Consider the following 22,535-nt stretch of genomic DNA (forward strand, 5'->3'; position numbering starts at 1 on the left):
GCCCGTCCGACAACAAGGTACAGCCAAGTGTAGCAGAGCCTATTTCAATGGGAAAAGTAGCCGTATCATCTACTCCTTATTTGTGACGGACTACTGGTTGCACATCCCCGAGGAAAGAGATGTCTCATTTTCACCATGGCAAACTGACAGCACTTCACCATGGTGACTTGGGCCGGGGAATCGGAACAGTGAGATATTTTGCTATGGTGAGCAAAGTACATGTAATTTTACCATGGTGAATCTTAGAACGTTTTCATAAGGATCTGATCTGAGACACCATGTGATCCAAAACCTCTGATCTGAGACACCAAGCACCCTACCTGCGATCTGAGGCACCATGTGACCTAAACCTCCCATCTAAGACACAATGCTGAATGCACGCCAGGCCTACTTCCGATCTGAGACACCATGGAACCCAAACCTCCCATCTGAGACACCAAGCACCCTACCTGCGACCCGAGACACCATGTGACCCAAACCTCCCATCTGAGACACCAAGCACCCTACCTCCGATCTGAGGCACCATGTGACCTAAACCTCCGAAACACAACCCACCACAGCTAGGGAGCTGTCCAGAATAACCAGGCCAACCAGGAGTAGTCATTTGGAAGACGACCATGAATATGGAAACCCATGTGGGCAAAGTGTGATCAAAGGCCTTTCGCGGACTTAACATCAGACAAATTCGGAAATTTCTTACTGAGAACACCACCAAGATTCTTGTTCATGCTTTCGTAACTTCTCATCTTGACTATTGTATTGCTGTTCTATATGGCATCACTGACAAGCAGTGTAGTCCGATGCAGAGGGTTTTAAATGCTGCTGCGAGGGTTGTATGTCTTGTGCCTCGCTTTGACCATGTCACCCCGGTGCTGGCGCATCTACACTGGCTTCCTGTTAAGTACAGGATAACCTTCAAGGGAACAATCTTCCATGTAACATACGGTTGGCAAGTAATATCGGCCAGTTCAAAGCAATCCTTAATTTTAGGGAGTGTTTTGCATTGTAAAGCGCTCGATAATATGCCTTGCATAATTCGAGCGCTAAAGAAATTCTCTTATATCTATTATATTACCCAAGTTCAGGAAAAGATAAGTAAAGAAAATACCGGGAAATCCGATCAGCTCGAGCGGTAAACAATATGTTTTTTCTTCTGTCAGATCTAGGTCAGACCCAGTATAGTTCCTGGCAATCATCTTACTTGCCAATAGTTTTGGTTTGTACAGGTTTCCGCCCTTTGTCCAAAAATAGTAAGCAAAAACACTTTATAAGTATATTGAAAAGATTTATAGTCATGACCGGCCACCATGTGATCCAAAACCTCCGATCTGAGTCACCCTACCTCCGATCTGAGACACAATGCACGCTAGGCCTACTTCCGATCTGAGACACCATGTAACCCAAACCTCCCATCTGAGACACCAAGCACCCTACCTCCGATCTGAGGCACCATGTGACCCAAACCTCCGATTTGAAACACCATGCAAATCAATGGAATAACTCGGTGCCAAAGTCAAACTTGGGATCTTTTTAGGCAGAAGATCAATGGAATAACTGTCTAAGTTGAGCTTGGGACATAGGCAGATTTACCTTATGCCTAAATCAAACAAATGTTAGGCCTACTTGTTTGCTGCAGTTTTACATCAAGCAATATGGCAGATAGAAACAGCACACTCAAGACAAACCTCTCAATTAATGCACTTGTTATTTCTTTGATTGAAGACAAAAACTCTCAAGTTGTAAGTTGGAATACATATCGTCACCCTTAAGACTAGATGCCCAAGTAATTTTTTGCCAAACTGATATTTTCGGCTAAGTCATGTCAGCTCTTCAGTACAAGAGTAACCTGTGGTCTGTCTCATCTCCTGGTGTGGGAAGGTCAATGGAATAACTGACATAATAATTTGACCCTGAGGACGCCACTGCTCTCATACTTTCTCATACTTTTCAGTCCGAAACACAACCCACCACAGCTAGGGAGCTGTCCATGATAACCAGGCCAACCAGGAGTAGTCATTTGGAAGACGACCACCCAGGTTCATGAAAAGATAAGTAAAGAAAATACCGGGAAATCCTATCAGCTCGTGCGGTAAACAATATGTTTTTTCTTCTGTCACACCTAACCCGGTTTTTCGGTGCAGTTTATATTGACTGATGAACTCGGGCCTATCCCATTCCTATCACGACTAAATTATCAAGGCAATGGGGTTAATATCTTTGGCGAAATGATCTGATCATTTCCATAACGCATGCGACAAAATAAAGTATCTCGCTTGCAGTATCGGAGTCTTTCAAAAATCTTTTATTGAGGCGCCTGCAGCAAAAACCAGTTGTCGCTCCCACCTGCGATAATTACATCCCGGACGCAGTGGACCAGCCTCGTCGGAGAAAGTACGATCAGGACTGAAGACGAAATTGACTGCACAGGAGTCTAGCGAAAATGAAAAATCATATGAATCCCAAACGATGTTGATAGGTTACGACAGCGCGCACGCGTTACGGCTTTGCTATAGTATAATGCGTCCCTGACAAAGGCTTTGGTTTTGCGATTACGCATGTCCACGGCGGGTTAACCTTTGCAACACAAGAGAAACTAGCCCCCCCCCCCCCCCCCCATTACAGTGATGGAGGGGTATAATCGGAAAAAAATAATACGCCCCTCAAAATGAACTAATCCTAAAAGTTCTTCTCTTTTTTTTCTTAGGCAAACCGATACCTTCAGCCGCCGTGAAAACCTCTACCGTAGCACAGAGACAAAGCAGAGACGTCCGAGAAATCGCAAAAACAATGTCGCAGCAATAAAAAATGTCTCGTTTGCTGGGCGCTTTGAATCCAAATCAATACAAGTCAATAGCGGGCTCTCAACTTCAATGTCAACCGGTTTCAATCGTCGTAAAAATAAACACTTTTTCTATGAGCAATAGACTGGTATGTTCTACAATTCCGTGTTGTGAAAGCGGCGGGGAAAAGGCGGACAATCGAAATGGAGGCCTAATGTTCTTTCGATATCCATATCCTGTATGCGTATATGTATTTACTTATATTAAATTGCTAGAACTACCGGCCTTTGCACTTTGCTTGTTCAGCCCAGGTCATGGAAGAGACTGGTGAACCTTGCAACCTGCACGTGCCACGTACTAGCTGCAAGGTGCACTATCAAAAAAGAAAAACTAGTTATATTAGATATACTATGCATTTAATTGTCAATATTTTTCGAGTTAAATACTAACTACGAAAAAAGTAGCTCCTCATCTTTATCGGATAACATAAATATCGTTACATAGAAAGCCTACGGTGAACATGAATAGCCTTCTATGACAGGTACCCATTTTAATATATATTTGTACCAACATTTTGAATTTGCAGATTAACAGTCCTCAGATGGCATCATGGTTACGGTATGTTCTGACGTCGTCATGTCGTCTCCAAAATCAGCTGATCTGGACAGAGGAAAGGACTGCATGGATCGTAGTTGATTCAGCGATAAATATATCCCTCGTACAATCGTGAATAATCTACGTAGGTGAGAGATGGTTTCGACGGCTATATCCTGCACTTCTGGCCAACACTCAGCACCAACAATCGAGCGTACGTGTGCGAGGGGAGGAGGATACGACTGACTCTGGTATTTCGAGGATGCTATATATAAGCCGACGCAGAAAAGTCTTCCCTTGGTATCTACCCGCCAAATATTCGTTCAGTCCAAACCAAAATAATCCCGGTAGAATTCCCCGCCACATTTCAAAACATACATTGATATGAGCGCAGTTTCGATAAGGCTGTTTTGACATCATCGTGGCAACTCTGACAAACCTCATGCAGAGCAACTGACCTGTAATCATAAAAACCAAAATGGTTGAGTTATATACCCGGCACTGGCGACGGTTCCAGGGACGTTGCTCGCTTTTTCGCCCGGAGGGGATAGAAAAACACATTCTGAAGGCATTTGACCCCCCCCCCCGCCTTCCACTCGCCCTTATAGATTCCCCTTATTTTACAATATTCATCATCCTTGGAATGGGGGCCACACTCCCTTGAAGACAATGAAATAGCCTCCGTGTGATGATTTAAGTAATAACTGCATTTATACTTGCCTTGCCGAGAAATTCACAATCTGTGACTTGAAGGCATCAGAAAGAGTAACAGGATTCGTGCTGTCACTTTTCATCACAGAAACCATTCGTCGCTCCGATGCCATCACCGATTTACAGAAGTCATTCAGTCCTTGCCAAAACGACTCCATCTTTTTGACGGCTACTTTAATCCCCACCATTTCTCCCCAAACATCATGCAGGCAAGTAGAAATCGGTTTCAACTTTTGAAGGTCGCTTCTGAGCTCGCTCTGTGTCTGTTTAAGTTCTTCTTTCCTCCTCTCCTCTCTCCCTTTTTCATCCTTTGCTGCACTTATCTCGTTTTCGAGATCTTTGATTTGACTGACGGTCACCCCGAGGTAAATTGATGATCCTACCAGTGTCGGGATACCGGCCAAGAGCAACGGTGGAAACAGGATCCCGGCGACGGTAAGGCCAACTCCAACTCCAGTTGTTGTTCCACTTATTGCCGCATCTATTTTCTTTCCCTTGATCTCATTCGTATACTCTCTCAGCTTACTCTCAAGTCTATCAATTTCCAGACTTTGCCGCTCTATCTTTTCCTCAGTTCTGTTCTTCTCCCTCGTCGTATGATCAACTTTTGTTTCTATCTGTTTCTTCTCATTCTTGATGGTTTGGACAGCGCCATCAATCTTCCCCATTGACCGTTCAATACTACCGTCCAATTCTCGAGCGACTTTCTCCATTTCGTCTCCATTACTCATCAACATTTCAAGAATAGCAATAGCCGGTTGATGATCCCCGTTCACCAAGTCGAGACTCAGCTGCTGCAAAACATCTGTGACGGTTGCACACAATTTGTTTAAATCCTCAAAGGCAGACTCTGATTTAACAAAAATGTCTATGAGGCTTTTTACGACAGTCTTCCACTTTGACACCAAGTTGGTGCCTCTGACCAAGACTGAAGTCTTCAAAGTACTGACTGAGCAATGCAGGTCCCCGACCAAGCTGATGGTCCTCGGGTACATGTTTTTGAATTCGGCGATGTTTTTCATGATCCCCATCTCGCGTCGGCACTTTTGGACGACTTGGCTGTTTCGACTTGGTGGTTCGTCAATCTTGTACAATCTTCCTTTGATGACTGTCTGAAGATGGGCTGGGTTCACCAGCGCCCTGCAACATATGAAACAAGCTCGCCAACATGAACAGAATGACTGACATCTTGCAACAATATGAATATGGTCGCTGCAAAAGGGGAGATATACTTGAAGCAAGGAACATTCCTGACTCTGTGGGGTGGTGAATTATGTGAGCCTTGATGCGGGCGCAGTCAGTGTGTTCCATCAAAATTTAACTGATCAGTTCTTAGAGTAACGAGCCTGGTTACTCCAAAGTCAGTTCAACATTTTTTGAGAGCAAAATGATCCTTATTGGAAAATGTCCATACTTTTCAGGGAAGGACATGAAGGACATCACATCGGAATGCGGTCCATTTTTAGAGGGGAAAAAACCTTAGTTACCTTTGGGCTTGACGTGGTAGTGTCACATTCAGTTCTTGAAGCTTATTCCAGTTGCATTGGAGGGTCTGCTCAGTGACGGGGCGGGGGGTTCCATTCCCTTCCACCACCATCGTCAGGGTGATATCAGCATCAGCAAGTATATCGAACCCTTGGCGAATCACCTTCAGTACGTTATTGAGGTTTCCTGTAATGCGGAGTCTTTTTACCACTCCGTGGCATCGAACCCTCACTGGCCGTTCTGTCATGGTTTAAGCCCTGAAATAAAAAAGAACTATCTTAAGATAGTTGTGATAGTTGTGATTGAAGTTTATATCGAGATGAAAGAACCAAACAAGACAGTTTACTTGCATTTGAACTGCTTTCATAGGAGATTAGGCCTAGAGTATGTACGTATATCCCTCTGGCGATTTCCCGCAAATCGAAGAAAAAACTAGATATTCCAGCTACCTGGAAATCATCCTACTTGCCAATAGTTCTAGTTTGTACAGGTTTCCGTCCTCCGTCCAAAAATAGTAAGCAAAAACACTATATATATTGAAAAGATTTATAGTCATGACCGGCCACCATGTGATCCAAAACCTCTGATCTGAGACACCCTACCTCCGATCTGAGAAACAATGCACGCTAGGCCTACTTCCGATCTGAGACACCATGTACCCCAAACCTCCCATCTGAGACACCAAGCACCCTACCTCTGATCTGAGGCACCATGTGACCCAAACCTCCCATCTGAGACACCAAGCACCCTACCTCTGATCTGAGGCACCATGTGACCCAAACCTCCCATCTGAGACACCATGTAAATCAATTGAATAATGTGGTGCCTAAGTCAAGCTTGGGATCTTTTAGGCAGAAGATCAATGGAATAACTGCCTAAGTCGAGGTTGGGACATAGGCAGATTTACCTTATGCCTAAATCAAACAAATGTTAGGCCTGCTTGTTCGTTGAAGTTTTACATCAAGCAATATGGCAGATAGAAACAGCACACTCACGACAAACTCTCAATAAATGCACTAGTTATTTCTTTGATAGGAGACAAAAACTCTCAAGTTGTAAGTTGGAATACATATCGTCACCCTTAAAACTAAAAGTTCAGGAAAAGATAAGTAAAGAAAATACCGGGAAATCCTATCAGCTTGAGCGATAAACTGTCTTTCTTGTGTCAGATCTAGGTCAGACCCAGTATAATACCTGGAAATCATCCTACTTGCCAATAGTTCTGGTTTGTACAGGTTTCTGTCCTCCGTCCAAAAATAGTAAGCGAATACACAATATATATTAAAAAGATTTATAGCCATGACCCGGCCACCCGAGACTTACTTTCTTTTATGCCTTTTCACTAAGTGAGATTAGAGTCTGTGATTGAAAATATGGTCGTTCCACCAGCTGGTTACCTACAAAATGATTGTTGAAAGATGCAAGCGGAGAAAAGTGTTTCGTACCAATTCATTCGGGAAATTCCTTGAAACTGCCGCGGATAGCTATTCTAAAACCAATAACAAGATGGGTTTTTCCAAGCGGTTTCCCGGTAAATTAAGTGCATTTTAACTCTCTTACTGGGTAGGCCTACGCTATCGTGTGGTGCCCGTCATAAAGGTTTAAAATACGTTAATCAACCCCGTCACAAGGGGCCTGAGAACGAGTCTATATGTTGTTTATAAAATCTCTATTCGGTATCTGAGGCGCATTCCTTTGCTTGGACGCAACATTACGGTAAGTCCGTACATAGGCCTACAATTTGTTGGTCGGGATACCTTTTTTCCAATATATATATGTTTATTCGTACTACTTTCCGTTGTACAGATAACAAAAAATAAGGTGCAATAAGACAATACAGAGTTGGGTGCAAATACAAGTTTACGATAAGGCAAACAAAGTAAAAGGTTAGACTAAGAGTCGAACCCGAAAACCTCTCATTCTTGGAGATGATCCTGAATAAGTTACATTAGTATCTTGAACTATCACAATATAACTAACACCAAAAACAATACTCCATCAAGTCAACATGTACACAAAAAGTTAATTATCATGTCTATTTCCTCTTTTGTGAGAATATGATTCCCTGCCTCCCGCATTTCAAGCAATTCCCTAACTTGGATGGCAACCCTATTATGCCCCAATCCCCAATTGATGTCCCTTAGCATTATGACATTCATCAGGCAGCTGATCCCTATTCCAGTTGTACTTTTGTAACACCATAGTTACACTTTTCCCCACTGATGAGACGCTCCCGGCAAATAATAATCCAACTGTAACCTTTACGAGTGTATTTCCTGATTTCCGCAGTCCGTTGATGAATTTTACGAACCTTTTCTCCAATTGAGTTTGAACGCTACAGTCCTTTATAATGGCTGGTAGCAGGTCGTTATGAGTGCGATAAGGCACACAAAATCTGAAGAATACATTTACGCCATGCAATATACAATTCTTCCATGTATGGTTTTGAACAATCTAGCAACTGGTAACCATACAGCGGCCTCCATCAGCCTGCCAACCGGCCATAATATGCATCAAAAAGACTTGTTTGTGAACTTGGAGGGGGCATTTGGTCCCCCCCCCCACTGGGTACATCCCGAGATCCGGATTTTTTACTCCTTCATCATATACATTTTGAAATATCGAGAGGCAGAGTATATTGAAAACCAGGATGCCCTAGGTACGACCGTGCATGGTTACACCGAAACGCGGCAGTATACTCGCTCTCTCCCACTCAGAGTTTGAATGAGCAACATGCTGAGAATCCTTGTAATCATTTTCCCTTATTCAGCAATACAATGAGTGGAGAAAAGCATGTGAAAGTTATCTTCAACGGTGAAGACAAGGGGCAAATCAAGTTACCTCGCCCAGATATTGTTGATGTCAAGGGAGTAATATGCAAGCGATTTGGTGTCCAGTCTGACGTATCCATAGTTGCCCGCATTGTACCTGAAGGGGCTCGCCAGGAAGAGTACGTGATCTCATCTAGCGCTGACCTTCAGGATCTATGGGAGGACCTCACAGAACTCCACATCACTGACAAACGGACTGATTCGGGTGAAATAACGTAAGTTTAAATGACGTCAAGAACATTCTTCATTCTGTATGAAACCAAGAATAGATAAACGACGATTCTATCGTAATGATACACGTACATATGTATTACAACAACTTCATGATCTTGAAAAGAATAGGTCATTTAATGAGCTAGATTTTTCAATTACTCTCTCAGAGCTGTCCTCGGCTATTAAACGCCAGAACAATAAAGCTGTTGGCCTTGATTGCATCTCAAATGAGATGATAAAACACTGCAGTCAAAAACTTCTTACGGTTATTTTGAAATTTTTCAATTCAATACTGCAGTCCTCCGTTTACCCTCAATCATGGGGTAAAGGTGTTATCTCCCCTATACATAAGTCTGGGGACAGCTCAGAATGCAACAATTTTAGGGGAATCACTATCTCCAGTTGCTTAGGTAAACTTTTTTCGACGGTATTAAATCAGCGCCTGTTAAAATATGTTAATAACCATAATATAATACCAGAAAACCAGATTGGCTTCATGCCTGATTCAAGGACAAGCGATCATATTTTTGTCTTAAAGAGTGCAATCGCTAAATATTTAAGAAGGAAGAAAAAACTCTTTGCTTGCTTTATCGACTTCCGAAAAGCGTTTGATTCTGTTTGGCACGATGCACTCTTCCTTAAATTACAGGAAAGAAATATTAGTGGCCTGATTATAACATTATAAAAGCAATGTACATGTGTAATAGACTGTGTGTTCGGACTCAATTCGGGTTAACCCCTTTCTTTTCATCCAATACGGGCGTAAGACAGGGATGCACTTTAAGTCCTCTTCTTTTCAATATATTTTTTAGCGATTTGCCATCTTGGTTGGATAGTGATGAATCTGTTAATTTGTTTTCTCGATCGCTATCTCATCTATTATATGCAGACGATTTAGTTATTCTATCCGAAAGTCCAAAAGGGCTTCAGTCTAATCTTGATAAGCTCAACTCCTACTGTCAAATGGAAATTGTATGTTAACCCCACGAAATCAAAAGTTATGATTTTTTCCAAAACAAGGGGTAAATCTAACCATGGTCTGTCTTTCACCATTGGTAAAACTGAACTAGAAATTGTAGACCAATACAAATATTTAGGTGTAATTTTTTCCACACTAATGGGTCCTTTCAACAAGCTAAACTATACCTTGATAAGAAAGCTAGACGTGCATTATATGGGTTGCATAGTAACCTTTCCGACTGTTCCCTACCCCCGGGAGCAAGCCTAGACCTATATGAAAAACTCATTCAGCCAGTCGCGTGTTATGCTGCTGAAATCTGGGCTCCTTTCTGTATCTCACTTAATGGTGTTGTAAAACAAAAACGGTCTCTCTATGACAAATTTATTGATTTTCCGGGAGCAAAAGTCCACATTAAATTTTGTAAAAGACTACTTGGAGTCCACGAGAAAGCCGTTAATTTAGCAGTTCTAGGTGAACTAGGCCAGGTGCCATCTATTGTACATGTTTTGACACAATGCATTAACTATTGGTTACATATTCTCGAATCACCTGTGAATAGTTTTCTTTATGATTCTTACCTATGCAGCTATAAAGACTTTTATGGTGGGGCACAAAATAAATGGTTTCAGCTTATTAAATATATATCTCATACCTACCCCATACTGACTAAATTCTGGGAGAACCAACACATTCCCAAAACAAACCCAAAAACTACAAGTAACATTTTAAAGAGGTTGAAATTTGAATTGACTGGGAATTTCGAATTATTTTGGAGAGATGAAATTTCAAAGACTACTTCAAAAACAGCTTCTGGGGGACGTTTATCTATATTCAAACATATTAAAACTTCATTGTACTTGGAGGACTATCTTTCTATTATTAACAACACTAAACAAAGACATCTATTTACAAAATTAAGAACCGGCTCTCACCAACTAGCAGTCGAGTCTGGGCGACATAACAATATCCCAAGGGAACAAAGAAAATGCCAATTTTGCAAAGGAGATGACGTCGAAGATGAATTTCATTTTTTAATTGTTTGCACACAGCACTCCGTCACTCGGGAAGCAACGTTTAAATATATTTCTACAGTTGATACAAGCTTTGTAAATCTACCCGACATCGACAAATTTAAATATCTCTTAACCTGTATTTCCACCCCTGCCTTTGTTCGCATTGCTGCTTATATTTATGATATATACCCCTATTAATTTGTATATACCTTTCACTGCTTTGTATCATTGCATGTCTTCTATTCATATATATCTGTAACAGCCCCATGGGCATTAACAAGATGAAATAAATTGAATAAATTGAATAAAAAAAATTGTAAATTGTCCGCGGCTCAGTCAACATACCTCCGGTTATGTACGTTGCAAAGAGTAGGGGTCCATAGCCTAAGATGATGCATTTACCATTCAGGTTGACCGAAGGCTTGCGGGTGATATTCAACAACGACCGTGAAGACGTGAAACGTATCACGTTCACTCGCAATGACATTGAGGACATCAAGAAGGTCATCTGCGAGCGGTTCTTTGCCGAGAAGGTTTCTTTGCTTGCCATCATCAAGGGAGACAACGACAAGTATTCTATTTCAACCAACGACGACGTCAAGGAAATGTGGAAGAGCATCGTTGAATTGCATGTCACTGGCAAAAAGAAAAGGTATTTATGTCTGCTGTACATCTGATGGTGATGCCTACTGGAGGGCGTTGGCTGTCGGACCAGGGATTGCCCACCAATCCCCTAGTCCCGACCTTTTCGTGATCATTTAACCATAACGGTTCTTTGGATGATGGGATACGACTCAATCGTTTGGCTGCATAACGGCGTGAACAGTGGTGAATGTAACCCGTGTTGGTAAAGTCTCTTCCCAAACATTTTCATTGCCAGGGATCGTGTCTGACCTACACCATTAGTTTCGCATGACATATTTTGTTGATTATCTTCTTTGTCCCTCTCATGCATGTTTCGCCTTCCAAATTTAAAGATTATTGGAACTGAGTGCGCGCGTTGATTTTGCCATGCCATCTCGTTTTAGGTTGGACATCGATATGATAGTGGCGATCAATAGGGAACGGCATTCCATTGATGTAATTCCTAACCCAAGTACTGATGTCGTCCTAAAGGCGCGACAAGAGTTGGGAATCATCGACGACTTGGTGCAGATTGACAAGACCTTCAGGAGAATGGGTGCCATCGCTAACATCTGCTACTTTGCCGCCGTTGCCACTGGGAATCAGGATTTACAGTTGGGGACAAAAAATCTTGGATTCAGCGCCATCGAAATTTGCCGTGCCGCCGATAATATGTTTGAGAGTTATGTCAATACTAGCACGACTGTGAATGAGACGTTCCACACCGCTATCATCTACCTGTTGGAGAACGACTACGACAGAGCACTCAGAATGATTTCTTCTTTGGAAGGTGCGACTCAAGAATGTACAGACAAGACAAAGACGCTGATTGCCAAGATCGATAAAGTCTCTGAGAGCAAGATCCTCTCCGATGAAACGAGACGAATGATAATGGAAGAAAGAGAAAAGGCCGAGCTGTTGGAGAAAGAACAGGAGAAGAAACGATTAGAGTTAAAGCACGTTCAGTCAGAGATCAGGGAATTAGGGACTAAACCAGGAGCAGTCAAGCCATTTCTGCATGTGTTAGTGTCAAACTTCTTTCGTGCTGCGAATGTTGTTGTTGGAGCTGTGACAAGTTCTGAGCCCAAGTTTCTCCTGGCAACTGGAAAGGGGCTATTAGGTTATGCGGCGGAAAAGGAAGAAGATGAAGAGAAGAAAAAGGATGAAACACGTATGAGAGAGGAGAAAAAACGCAAAAACAAGCAGGATGCCGAGAAGCAGCTAAGCCGTGACCTGCGGGATCTGCAGAAAGATATCGAAGAGGCCGAGAAAAATGATAGGTGTCTCCACATTCTTGGTGGCGAACTCTTCAAGATGAAGTTGGATTTAAAAACCATGAAGAGCTTCTTCGAAGATTTCCTGTTGTTTTGCCAGGCAATTAAGATGGCCGAAAATCAGTTGAATGCAAATGTGGGACCCTGTCAGACGGCTAAGGGAGGAGAGGTGGCGAAGGTCAACTGCAGTGAACTATTTGAAGCTCCAGGATTCAAGCAGCAACTGGTTAACTACATGGCAAAGTATGTATAACTCTTTTTCTCCCTTCGGATCGTTACTAAAGTTTTAAAGTTAAAGTTTTGGGTTTATTGTCTAATATCAACTTCGATAGAGGCTATCATCCGAGCTGGCAGTTTGCACTGCTCTTTCGATGATAAATTTTAGTGCTGCCATCTGTTGAATTCTGGGTCACGACCCAAGCGACAGTGTCTGGCATGTCTGGGATGATGTCGGATGATATCTTTAGTCAGGGACTATAGGACAATACGTGAAGAAAAATGGGAAAATGGGCATGTTCTCGAGGGGTCCGGGAGAGTGAGAACGAGAGATTGATAAAACAATAGAGAATCATTCATATAAGGACGATTCTGCCCATAATACATTCAAAAGTATGCAAACATGCAAAACCCTATGGTCGTTAAAGCCACAGTCGGCACTACAGCATACGGAACTTCCAGCGGTATTGCCTCCGTATCGACTCGCGTTGTCTGGAAGCTGAGCACAGTGTCATTACACTGAGGGTCAAGATGGCAGTACAGATAATACCATTGCCTCCTAGATTTATCCACTTATGACAGCTACATGTTTTTCCTTGCAGGTGGGTGGCGATCAAAGAGGTTTGTCTGGAGTGTCGAGGCACACTGAAGAAGACCGAGCTACAGCTCCATGATCACATCGAGAAGAACCCGACCAAGGAAGAGGCAAGGCGTGACATCAATTCGATGGTTGATGACATGAGGGAGAACCTGTGAGCGGCAAGAATCGCAGCTGGATCGAATGAACCAGAAAGATGCATTGACTTTTTGATTGAATGAATATCATATTTTTTTAGTGTTGCGCTAAGATAGGTTAGGCAGTGGTCACTACTTAATGTGGGGGCTCAGTATTGGTTAAGATATTTGCAAAACGTCCATGGGTTTCAGTAAAAGAGGGCGAAGGAATCCATAGTGGTTCAAAAGGGACTAAAGTTTGCCCGTGTGTGTAAGTGCACTTATTTACGGCAAGACCAATTTGTGAGGCAACGAAAATTCACAAGATTCTTCCCATTTGGTTCCTTACAACGCCCTATGTAGATTTTTTCTCCTATTTCTCCATTTACGCTTAATGGACATTAGACAATGTTCTTGAAACCTTGCTTCCATGCCGACTTTACTGGCGGTGAACATCAATCCTAAAGTCTCCTCCGTGAAGGATGGGTAACGACAGCAGATCGGCATGAATACCTCAATGATTTTACAAGGAGGATACCGCTGTGACGTCACGGCTTTTCCAAGATGGCGCTGCATATTGTAAACAAACTCGATCCACGGCCAAGGGAAAATCAAGTCATCACATTACAGGGGTATTAGTATTTCTAATGCAACCAGTAAAGTGTTTCTTCAAATTATGTTAAAGAGGCTAAATGCCTTTGTGTCTGAACACAACTTGATACCACGTGAGCAATTGGGGTTTATCAAAGGGAGTAGAACTTCTGACATTATTTATATCATGAAATCTCTCATCAATGATCAACTTCATGTAAAGAACAAAAAGCTCTTTACAGCCTTCATTGACTTCCGGAAGGCATTAGATTCTGTCTGGAGGAAGGGCTTGTTGTAACTCACACAACGTAGTGAGTGTAATGGTTACGTATGTATATAAACAAAATTTATATATCCATCATGTCCATCGAATCTGAAAAAAATTGTGCAGACCCATGACAGTTCCGGTTCCGGTACAGTTTGTTGCATTCCATACGGGCCGCGCTTGCCGATCCTGCTTTCACGACGCACCGCAACCACAGTTACCATGATTCCCGTTGTTGACGCAATTATTTCATGACGTCATGAGCCATTGACCAATCACGCAAGTAGATTTATTCACACCGGCGCCACTGTCTTGAAGTGTATCTAAAAATCGTCTGCTAGAACATACAGGACAACAACGTCGGCGGAGACAGTTGTGACATTTCATTGCAGACGAAGTAAACGTCCTCTTCTTCTCGATTTACTATTACTTTAGTTTACTTTAGTTCATGAATAAAACTTGTGTGTGAGTATTTCTACTCATTTATGCAAGTTTTTGTTTTTTTCAGAGAACGGGGGAGGGGGTTTGGGGGACTCATCCCCCAATGTACTGGCTATATATGTCAGAAGGACAGTTGTGTGAGTTCACTAGAGATTGCTCTTTACATATTATAAAATCTTTATGTTTAAAGTCATTGAACAACTCTATTCTCACTCGGTCACATGTGTTCGGTCAAATGATGGATTTTCTGAATGGTTCACATCCAACATTGGGGTGAAACAGGGTTGTGTATTAAGTCCTCTGCTTTTTAATCTATTCCTGGCAGACCTCCCTGAATTTCTGAATGACCACAATATTGCTCCTGTCTTTATTGTTAACCAAATTATTAGTTGTCTCTTATATGCCGATGACCTGGTTTTGATGTCATCTACCGGTTATACTAATTCCCGACCTACCCCGACTTTTCCCGACATTTACCGACTTGCGGAAAATGCTGCCAAAATATAGTGTATTAATCATCAGAATATTTATATTTGTACTGTTTACATACATATACATGTACAGCACGTCTGTTAATTTCAAGACTTTTGAACGATGCTAAGTTGAGCAAATCAACTCCAATAATTAATTTATGCTGGGTTCAGACAAGGCCATATGCATGTACAGTTTACAAGAAGCGACAACCACAACTAACCAGGATTACCGACCTGCAGAAAATTGCGGTCGGTTGGGTAGATGTAACTTGATTTGCTCAACTTAGCATCGTTCAAAAGTCTTGAAATTAACAGACGTGCTGTATATGTATGTAAACAGTACAAATATAAATATTCTGATGATTAATACACTATATTTTGGCAGCTTTTTCCGCAAGTCGGTAAATGTCGGGAAAAGTCGGGGTAGGTCGGGAATTAGTATGACCCTCATCTACAGAACAAGGTTTGCAAGGACTGCTTGATAGTCTTGCCAAATACTGTAAATCTTGGGGACTTACAATTAACTTGGATAAATCTAAATGTATGATATTCAATAAATCGGGAAGATCTCTTAGTATTAACTATAAGTTTGAGTTGGATCATGAAGCTCTGGAAATAATCGATGACTACAAATATTTGGGCTTGAAACTAATCCCATCAGGTAAATTTAGCTCTGTTATCAAGGATTTATCCAATAGAGCTGCGAGAGCATTATTCAAGTTTAGAGAGAAGTTGCCCTTCTCTCTGAAAAATACCCTTTTCTGAGTCTCAAACTATTTTCTTCCATGATCGATCCAATTCTAACCTATGGTTGTGAAATCTGGGGGATGCGGGATATCAATGACAGCAGTCTTATAGAAAGGTTTCAACCTAAATTCCTCAAAGAAATCCTTGGTGTTCATAAGAGAATTTCAGTTGCTTCAGTTCGATGTGAACTTGGTAAATTCCCGATGAAGTATGTAATATCTCTTCGAATGTATAATTATTGGCTTCGTATGTTACTACTTCCCGACTCTTTACTTGTTAAGAAGGCTTATCTTCTAGATCTTTCCGATAGGGCCGTTTAGACGACAGCAAAAAGGCCCGATGAGATCCGATCGAATCCGAATGCGGTCTAAATTACCATATTGTTTACCGCACGAGCTGATAAGATTTCCCGGTATTTTCTTTACTTATCTTTTCCTGAACTTTTAGTTTTAAGGGTGACGATATGTATTCCAACTTACAACTTGAGAGTTTTTGTCTCCTATCAAAGAAATAACTAGTGCATTAATTGAGAGGTTTGTCTTGAGTGTGCTGTTTCTATCTGCCATATTGCTTGATGTAAAACTGCAGCGAACAAGTAGACCTAACATTTGTTTGATTTAGGCATAAGGTAAATCTGCCTATGTCCCAACCTCGACTTAGGCAGTTATTCCATTGGTATTCTGCCTAAAAGATCCCAAGCTTGACTTAGGCACCAACTTATTCAATTGATTTACATGGTGTCTCAGATGGGAGGTTTGGGTCTCATGGTGCCTCAGATCAGAGGTAGGGTGCTTGGTGTCTCAGATGGGAGGTTTGGGTCACGTCATGGTGCCTCAGATCAGAGGTAGGATGCTTGGTGTCTCAGATGGGAGGTTTGGGGCGCTAACACGACAAATAGAGGGGATCTATGGGGATCTATGCGAGTTTTAGGTCCTTCAGGTCTCGAACTTGTAAAATCTGTAAACATGCCTCCAAATCCCATTACGATAATGAAGAGATTGCCCCATATCTGGGACACTGTTTTGAAACCATCGCTAATTTTGGAAGATCGGTGCCCCGCTATTTGGTTTTAAAAACCCTATTTTTCCCATTCAAAACAGCACTTTTCATTATTCAAATGATAACTTATTGTCTGAAGACTTATTTCATAGCAGAAAAGTACTAATAACTCTGATTTGATGCGAAAAATCTAACTTTATTCAATTCAATTCAATTTATTTATTACTCAAATACGCCCTCTAGGGGCCAAAGGTAATACAAATAATACAGTTGACTGAGACAATAATAATGTAAGCTGGCAGGGATTATCACAATCAAAATTTCCATCTGGATAATTATGATGTATGATGATACAGAAATAGTGAAATCAGTGAGGCAATGAAGCAGCTCTAAGTTGGAAAAAATCAAAGACGAATCTTGCAGATAATGTTGTTGGCTGATCAAGGATTTTCCTGATTTTCACTGTCTGAATGGTAATCTTTCAATTCCAAACTATTATATAATTGTTCCCTTATAAGTTTGTATTGTGGACAATAGAGGAGAAAGTGAATAAAATCCTCTACATTATTACTATTACAAACTTGGCAAGTCCTGTCAATATGATCCAAGCCAATGTGCCGACCAGTTTCAACCCTCAAATTGTGAGCTGCCATCCTCAGTTTAGTTATACAGGTTCTATGTTTTATACAAGTAATATTAGTCAGATAAGCCTTTCTAGAACTGTCAGAAATCAACTCGCCATAAAGGACTAATTTCTTGTTGTCCGACACATTTCTTAGCATATTCTGGGAGGAGATGTCTTCCAATCTCACTTTGAATAAAGTGGAATAGGACTTGAAAGTAGATTTATCAATAAGATGTTGATCCTCCAACATATTACCCAGACCAATTGAGTATAACATTCTTGTTATATTTGAAGCCCAACAATTCTTATGAATGTTCTGTTTCTGTCACAGCTAACCCGGTTTTTCGGTGCAGTATATTATATAATTTGACTGATGAACTCGGGCCTATCCCATTCCTATCACGACTAAATTATCAAGGCAATGGTGTTAATCTTTGGCGAAATGATCTGATCATTTCCATAACGCATGCGACAAAATAAAGTATCTCGCTTGCAGTATCGGAGTCTTTCAAAAATCCTTTATTGAAAGACTAGAGGCGCCTGCAGCAAAAACCAGTTGTCGCTCCCACCTGCGATAATTACATCCCAGACGCAGTGGACCAGCCTCGTCGGAGGAAGGACGATCAGGACTGAAGACGAAATTGACTGCACAGGAGTCTGGCGAAAATGAAAAATCATATGAATCCCAAACGATGTTGATAGGTTACGACAGCGCGCACGCGTTACGGCTTTGCTATAGTATAATGCGTCCCTGACAAAGGCTTTGGTTTTGCGATTACGCATGTCCACGGCAGGTTAACCTTTGCAACACAAGAGAAACTAGCCCCCCCCCCCCCCCCCCCATTACAGTGATGGAGGAGTATTATCGGAAAAAAATAATACGCCCCTCAAAATGAACTAATCCTAACAGCTCTTCTCTTTTTTTTCTTAGGCAAACCGATACCTTCAGCCGCCGTGAAAACCTCTACCGTAGCACAGAGACAAAGCAGAGACGTCCGAGAAATCGCAAAAACAATGTCGCAGCAATAAAAAATGTCTCGTTTGCTGGGCGCTTTGAATCCATCAAATCAATACAAGTCAATAGCGGGCTCTCAACTTCAATGTCAACCGGTTTCAATCGTCGTAAAAATAAACACTTTTTCTATGAGCAATACACCGGTATGTTCTACAATTCCGTGTTGTGAAAGCGGCGGGGAAAAGGCGGACAATCGAAATGGAGGCCTAATGTTCTTTCGATATCCATATCCTGTATGCGTATATGTATTTACTTATATTTAATTTAATAGCTCCTCATCTTTATCGGATAACATAAATATTGTTACATAGAAAGCCTACGGTGAACATGAATAGCCTTCTATGACAGGTACCCATTTTAATATATACAAGACTGTCTCCAACGTCTTAGCGTTTCGTTGATGCGAACACCCTCCCTAATATGGCTGGCAAAGCGCCCCCGTAGCTACGAATGACTGGGGAACTTTTGTTCTGTAAATTTGCTTGTGATGTTGGCAGGGAAGGGGGCGGCAGTTGCCCCTGAGCTGCCAGTGACCCTTCAAGCTATACAACAATGGCAGGGGTGAGGGGTGCGGTTGACCAATTCGTGCCAAAGTGCCAACGTTGATGGTGACAACATTTTAAAATGCATTTGAGAACCTTTTACCAGTTTGCTATCCGGTATCAATTTTGTGTTTCACCATGCACCAGATTACCTTCTACATAAAATATTGATAAACCATTATCGGGGTTTTCATTGTCAATTTCATGCTTTCAAACTCGTACGTGACTGCACAAAAGAAATCGCTATTTTGACAGAATATCCAGGCACTTCTAATCTGCAATAAATTTGACAAAGTCTGTCACTGCCATATATGTCGATTTATCAGCGGGGTGTGGCGGTCCTAAAGTCGTGATACCTACGCACAACGACGATAGATCGGCAAGCAAGCTGCAAACCTCGATGTCAACACTCTTGGCAAAGTTTGAAGATCCTTCAAACATAATGACTGACTAGCATTGTACCCGTGGCGCAGGCAGGTTCAAATGGGCTATACCTTGAATAGATTGAATTGCAATGAAAATATAATGCAATATCAAAGGAGCAATATCGAAGAGACAAATTAAACCAACCATTTGTCCACAGACTCGGACACTGTGGCGTGCTGTATGCGTGCATATAAAAGTAAATCAATTAGTCCGAATGAGATGATGAGGCAATGTGAATATACCTCGTTCCTTAGTCAGCAATATGCCCCTTTTTATACGGAGATGAAGGAGAACCCAGATAGGCCTTCACATGTCGGCCTCCAAATGGCTCGGACCAATTGCACTATCACTATTAAAAATTTAAAATGCGTGCTCCTCCTACATGTAGCATGATCTCGGGCAAGGCACTTAGTCGACAGGCAAGCTAGAAGTTCAGCACCGTGAGCAGCTCCTTGATAAGGCCATGCCAAGTTCAGAGTGCCTCTTCAGATACATCAAGTTTTGAAAGCTGTGGTGAGCACATAAACATACCATTGTAACCTTAATTTGAAAATCCCTTCATAATCAAGGGCTGGCTCTGGCTAATACAGTACCAATATACGATAGACCATCAATTTGACCCCAGCTCCTTACTGCGGGAAAACCCAAGTCCAGCAACCAAGAGTATCAAAATACATTTTTGTTTACATTTGAACTGCACACATGCGTTTGTTTACAATTTCTTTCCCGCGAAATCTCGAAGATCAGGTGACCTACAATCGTGGATTGAAAATAACATTTTAAAACCTTGACGCAAGGGCCCAACGCGCCGCGTAGCGGCAAAAAAGCGAAGCTGGCGAAACATTTATAACGGGTCACCGTCACTTATTATTGGACTTATAGCGCATTTACGGGGTTGCAACTATTTTGCTTTATAGTGTCACCAGGAAAGAAAAGCATGCGACCTAACGCCGATCTATTTGTATAAAGTGATAATTGGAAGGTATATAGTAGGAAATATCAATAAAATAATCATTCCATTTCGTCTTTTGAGGGCATTTTTGATTGTAAAAAATATATGTGTACGTCACCGTAGTCTCTGCAATGATAATTTTATCAGAGCAGTCTCGCGCAAGTAGAAGTTCTTTACCTGTTAGTTCTTCACTTATTAGTCTCAACGTCTGGCGCAAAGCCAGACGTTTTCCATTACGATTTCACTACGATGTTTGACAAGAAGGAGCAGTGCGCGAGATATGCTAATGAGCAGACTTCCCTCGCTTGAGTTTCTGAAGAATGTTCCATATCGCGCGAAGCTCATCACTACTGATTATGACAGGCGTGCAACGGTAGGTATCTGCTCCCCAACTTCCACCCTAATACGGTACAATAAGTTACCATTTGATGGGAATGGGACAATGCCCTCACTGTGTATGGAGTCATAGGGATAAGAAGACATTATTCATTAGTGTTGGTACAAGTGATTTTGCCCAAAAAGCATGCGCATTCAAAAAACAAAATATGCAAGGTATCACGTACATGACCATGACGACGTGCAGAAAGTGCACTGGCCAGTGCATACCCTATGGATATGTACTAGCAAACATAGTAAACATGAACAACATCATTATTCATCGGCAGTTCATTTTACTCCGAGCTTTTCCTGAAACATATAGCCATGATGATTAGGCCTACCATGTACCATGACCAATAACAGCACTAGATCATGTAGATGTCAACAAGTTCACATGAACCGTATAATCCTGCATGGCGCATGTGGGGCATGCGTCCAAACCAAAGCCCCAAAATCACTTGTTTTGGTCTATTTCAGTTTCACTTGTGTTTCCCCCGTCTCCCAGTCCATAATACATTTACAGTTTACAATCCCCGATCATGGCCCAACAAAAGGTCATCGGTTGACTAAAGGAACACAACTGTTCAATGTATTTATAGTTGAATGCGATCAAACTACGTCTTTTCAATCGTGGATTGTAAATTTAACCCCATGGGCCTAGGGAAGGCCCTATAACAATACTTTCGACACAGTTATTATCTCCGCTGCCTCCACCATGTTACACACAGTGCTCACTGCTGATTCTAAAATGCGCCACCTAGTCAAAACAGGACATATGTTCTTCTAGGAATAGATCTCTTTCCAATATTTCGTCATTCCACTATCGTCATCACCTCATCATACTTTCATTGACATTACAGGCACACATCCACAGAGCACTCTTCAAATCATCTACACAGTGGTTATCCAACTAGGATTATAAAGGTAATTTCTTAGCCCCGCACAGTGGGTTTCAGTCTTGATAAAGGGGCACTATCCAAGATAAAGTTACAAGAAGTAGTCAATAGGGGTCTCTCACCTCTCACTGTATGTCCACACCATTCACGCTTGTACGAGGAATACATTCAATGCTGAATCTAACAACACCCAGTGCCCTTACTCTGTATATTAGTCACTGGAAGATGGCCCATTTCACTCCTTCCTTCTACTTCACCTATAGTCTCATGGCAAACGCCTCAGTTCTATGATATCACATTCACTTTCAGCTGTCATGCAACGCAACAACTGTGCTATCTGCCATCGCACATCAACGAAGAAGTGCAGCCGCCCACATTCCACCTCACGTCTGTCCGACCAGCTGCAATCCTCGAGGACGCCCCACTGTACCACGATTTCACTACGATGTTTGACAAGAAGGAGCAGTGCGCGAGATAGGCTAATGAGCAGACTTCCCTCGCTTGAGTTTCGAAAGAATGTTCCATATCGCGCTAAGCTGACCACTGCTGACCATGACAGGCGTGCATTGGACTGGTACTGGTTGGAATTGAACATTGAATATGCTGGTGGTGACGCTTTCTGATGAGAAGTTGGTCGTGACTGATGCAGTATCCTTGGACTTGTCCACAGCATCGTTCAATCATTGCTCTCTGAGCTGCCTTGATTCTGTACTTACCCAAATACTAAGACCAAACGCCTGTTGACTGTGCTTTAAGAGAGACTGGCGCC

At 41.9% G+C, this 22,535-nt stretch overlaps 2 protein-coding genes across 2 annotated transcripts; one reads left to right on the top strand and one right to left on the bottom strand.

The window, feature by feature from the left end:
* Positions 1-3,202: 3,202 nt before the first annotated feature.
* On the bottom strand, positions 3,203-7,035 carry LOC135491692 (uncharacterized). Its single transcript, XM_064777713.1, has 4 exons — positions 6,894-7,035; positions 5,573-5,827; positions 4,095-5,225; positions 3,203-3,832 (listed from the first exon to the last, which is right to left on the bottom strand). Exons 2-4 carry the CDS (start codon positions 5,815-5,817, stop codon positions 3,742-3,744), a joined length of 1,467 nt encoding a protein of 488 aa, XP_064633783.1. The 5' UTR covers positions 5,818-5,827; positions 6,894-7,035; the 3' UTR covers positions 3,203-3,741.
* A 162-nt stretch (positions 7,036-7,197) lies between these two features.
* Positions 7,198-13,488, top strand: LOC135491696 (uncharacterized). Its single transcript, XM_064777717.1, has 5 exons — positions 7,198-7,286; positions 8,341-8,616; positions 10,998-11,240; positions 11,617-12,729; positions 13,305-13,488. Exons 2-5 carry the CDS (start codon positions 8,348-8,350, stop codon positions 13,456-13,458), a joined length of 1,779 nt encoding a protein of 592 aa, XP_064633787.1. The 5' UTR covers positions 7,198-7,286; positions 8,341-8,347; the 3' UTR covers positions 13,459-13,488.
* Positions 13,489-22,535: the final 9,047 nt, after the last annotated feature.

Source organism: Lineus longissimus, chromosome 7 (genome assembly GCF_910592395.1).
Source record: "Lineus longissimus chromosome 7, tnLinLong1.2, whole genome shotgun sequence".
NCBI lineage: Eukaryota > Metazoa > Nemertea > Pilidiophora > Heteronemertea > Lineidae > Lineus > Lineus longissimus.

What these genes read in the sequence shown, in the direction of transcription:
- LOC135491692 (XM_064777713.1), bottom strand. Translation starts at nt 5,817, where the DNA reads ATGACAGAACGGCCAGTGAGGGTTCGATGCCACGGAGTGGTAAAAAGA. An exon ending in CTACCACGTCAAGCCCAAAG is followed by an intron (nt 5,226 to 5,572) that starts GTAACTAAGGTT and finishes CATATGTTGCAG; the next exon opens with GGCGCTGGTGAACCCAGCCC. An exon ending in ATTGTGAATTTCTCGGCAAG is followed by an intron (nt 3,833 to 4,094) that starts GCAAGTATAAAT and finishes TTATGATTACAG; the next exon opens with GTCAGTTGCTCTGCATGAGG.
- LOC135491696 (XM_064777717.1), top strand. Translation starts at nt 8,348, where the DNA reads ATGAGTGGAGAAAAGCATGTGAAAGTTATCTTCAACGGTGAAGACAAG. An exon ending in GTCACTGGCAAAAAGAAAAG is followed by an intron (nt 11,241 to 11,616) that starts GTATTTATGTCT and finishes ATCTCGTTTTAG; the next exon opens with GTTGGACATCGATATGATAG. An exon ending in CTGGTTAACTACATGGCAAA is followed by an intron (nt 12,730 to 13,304) that starts GTATGTATAACT and finishes TTTTCCTTGCAG; the next exon opens with GTGGGTGGCGATCAAAGAGG.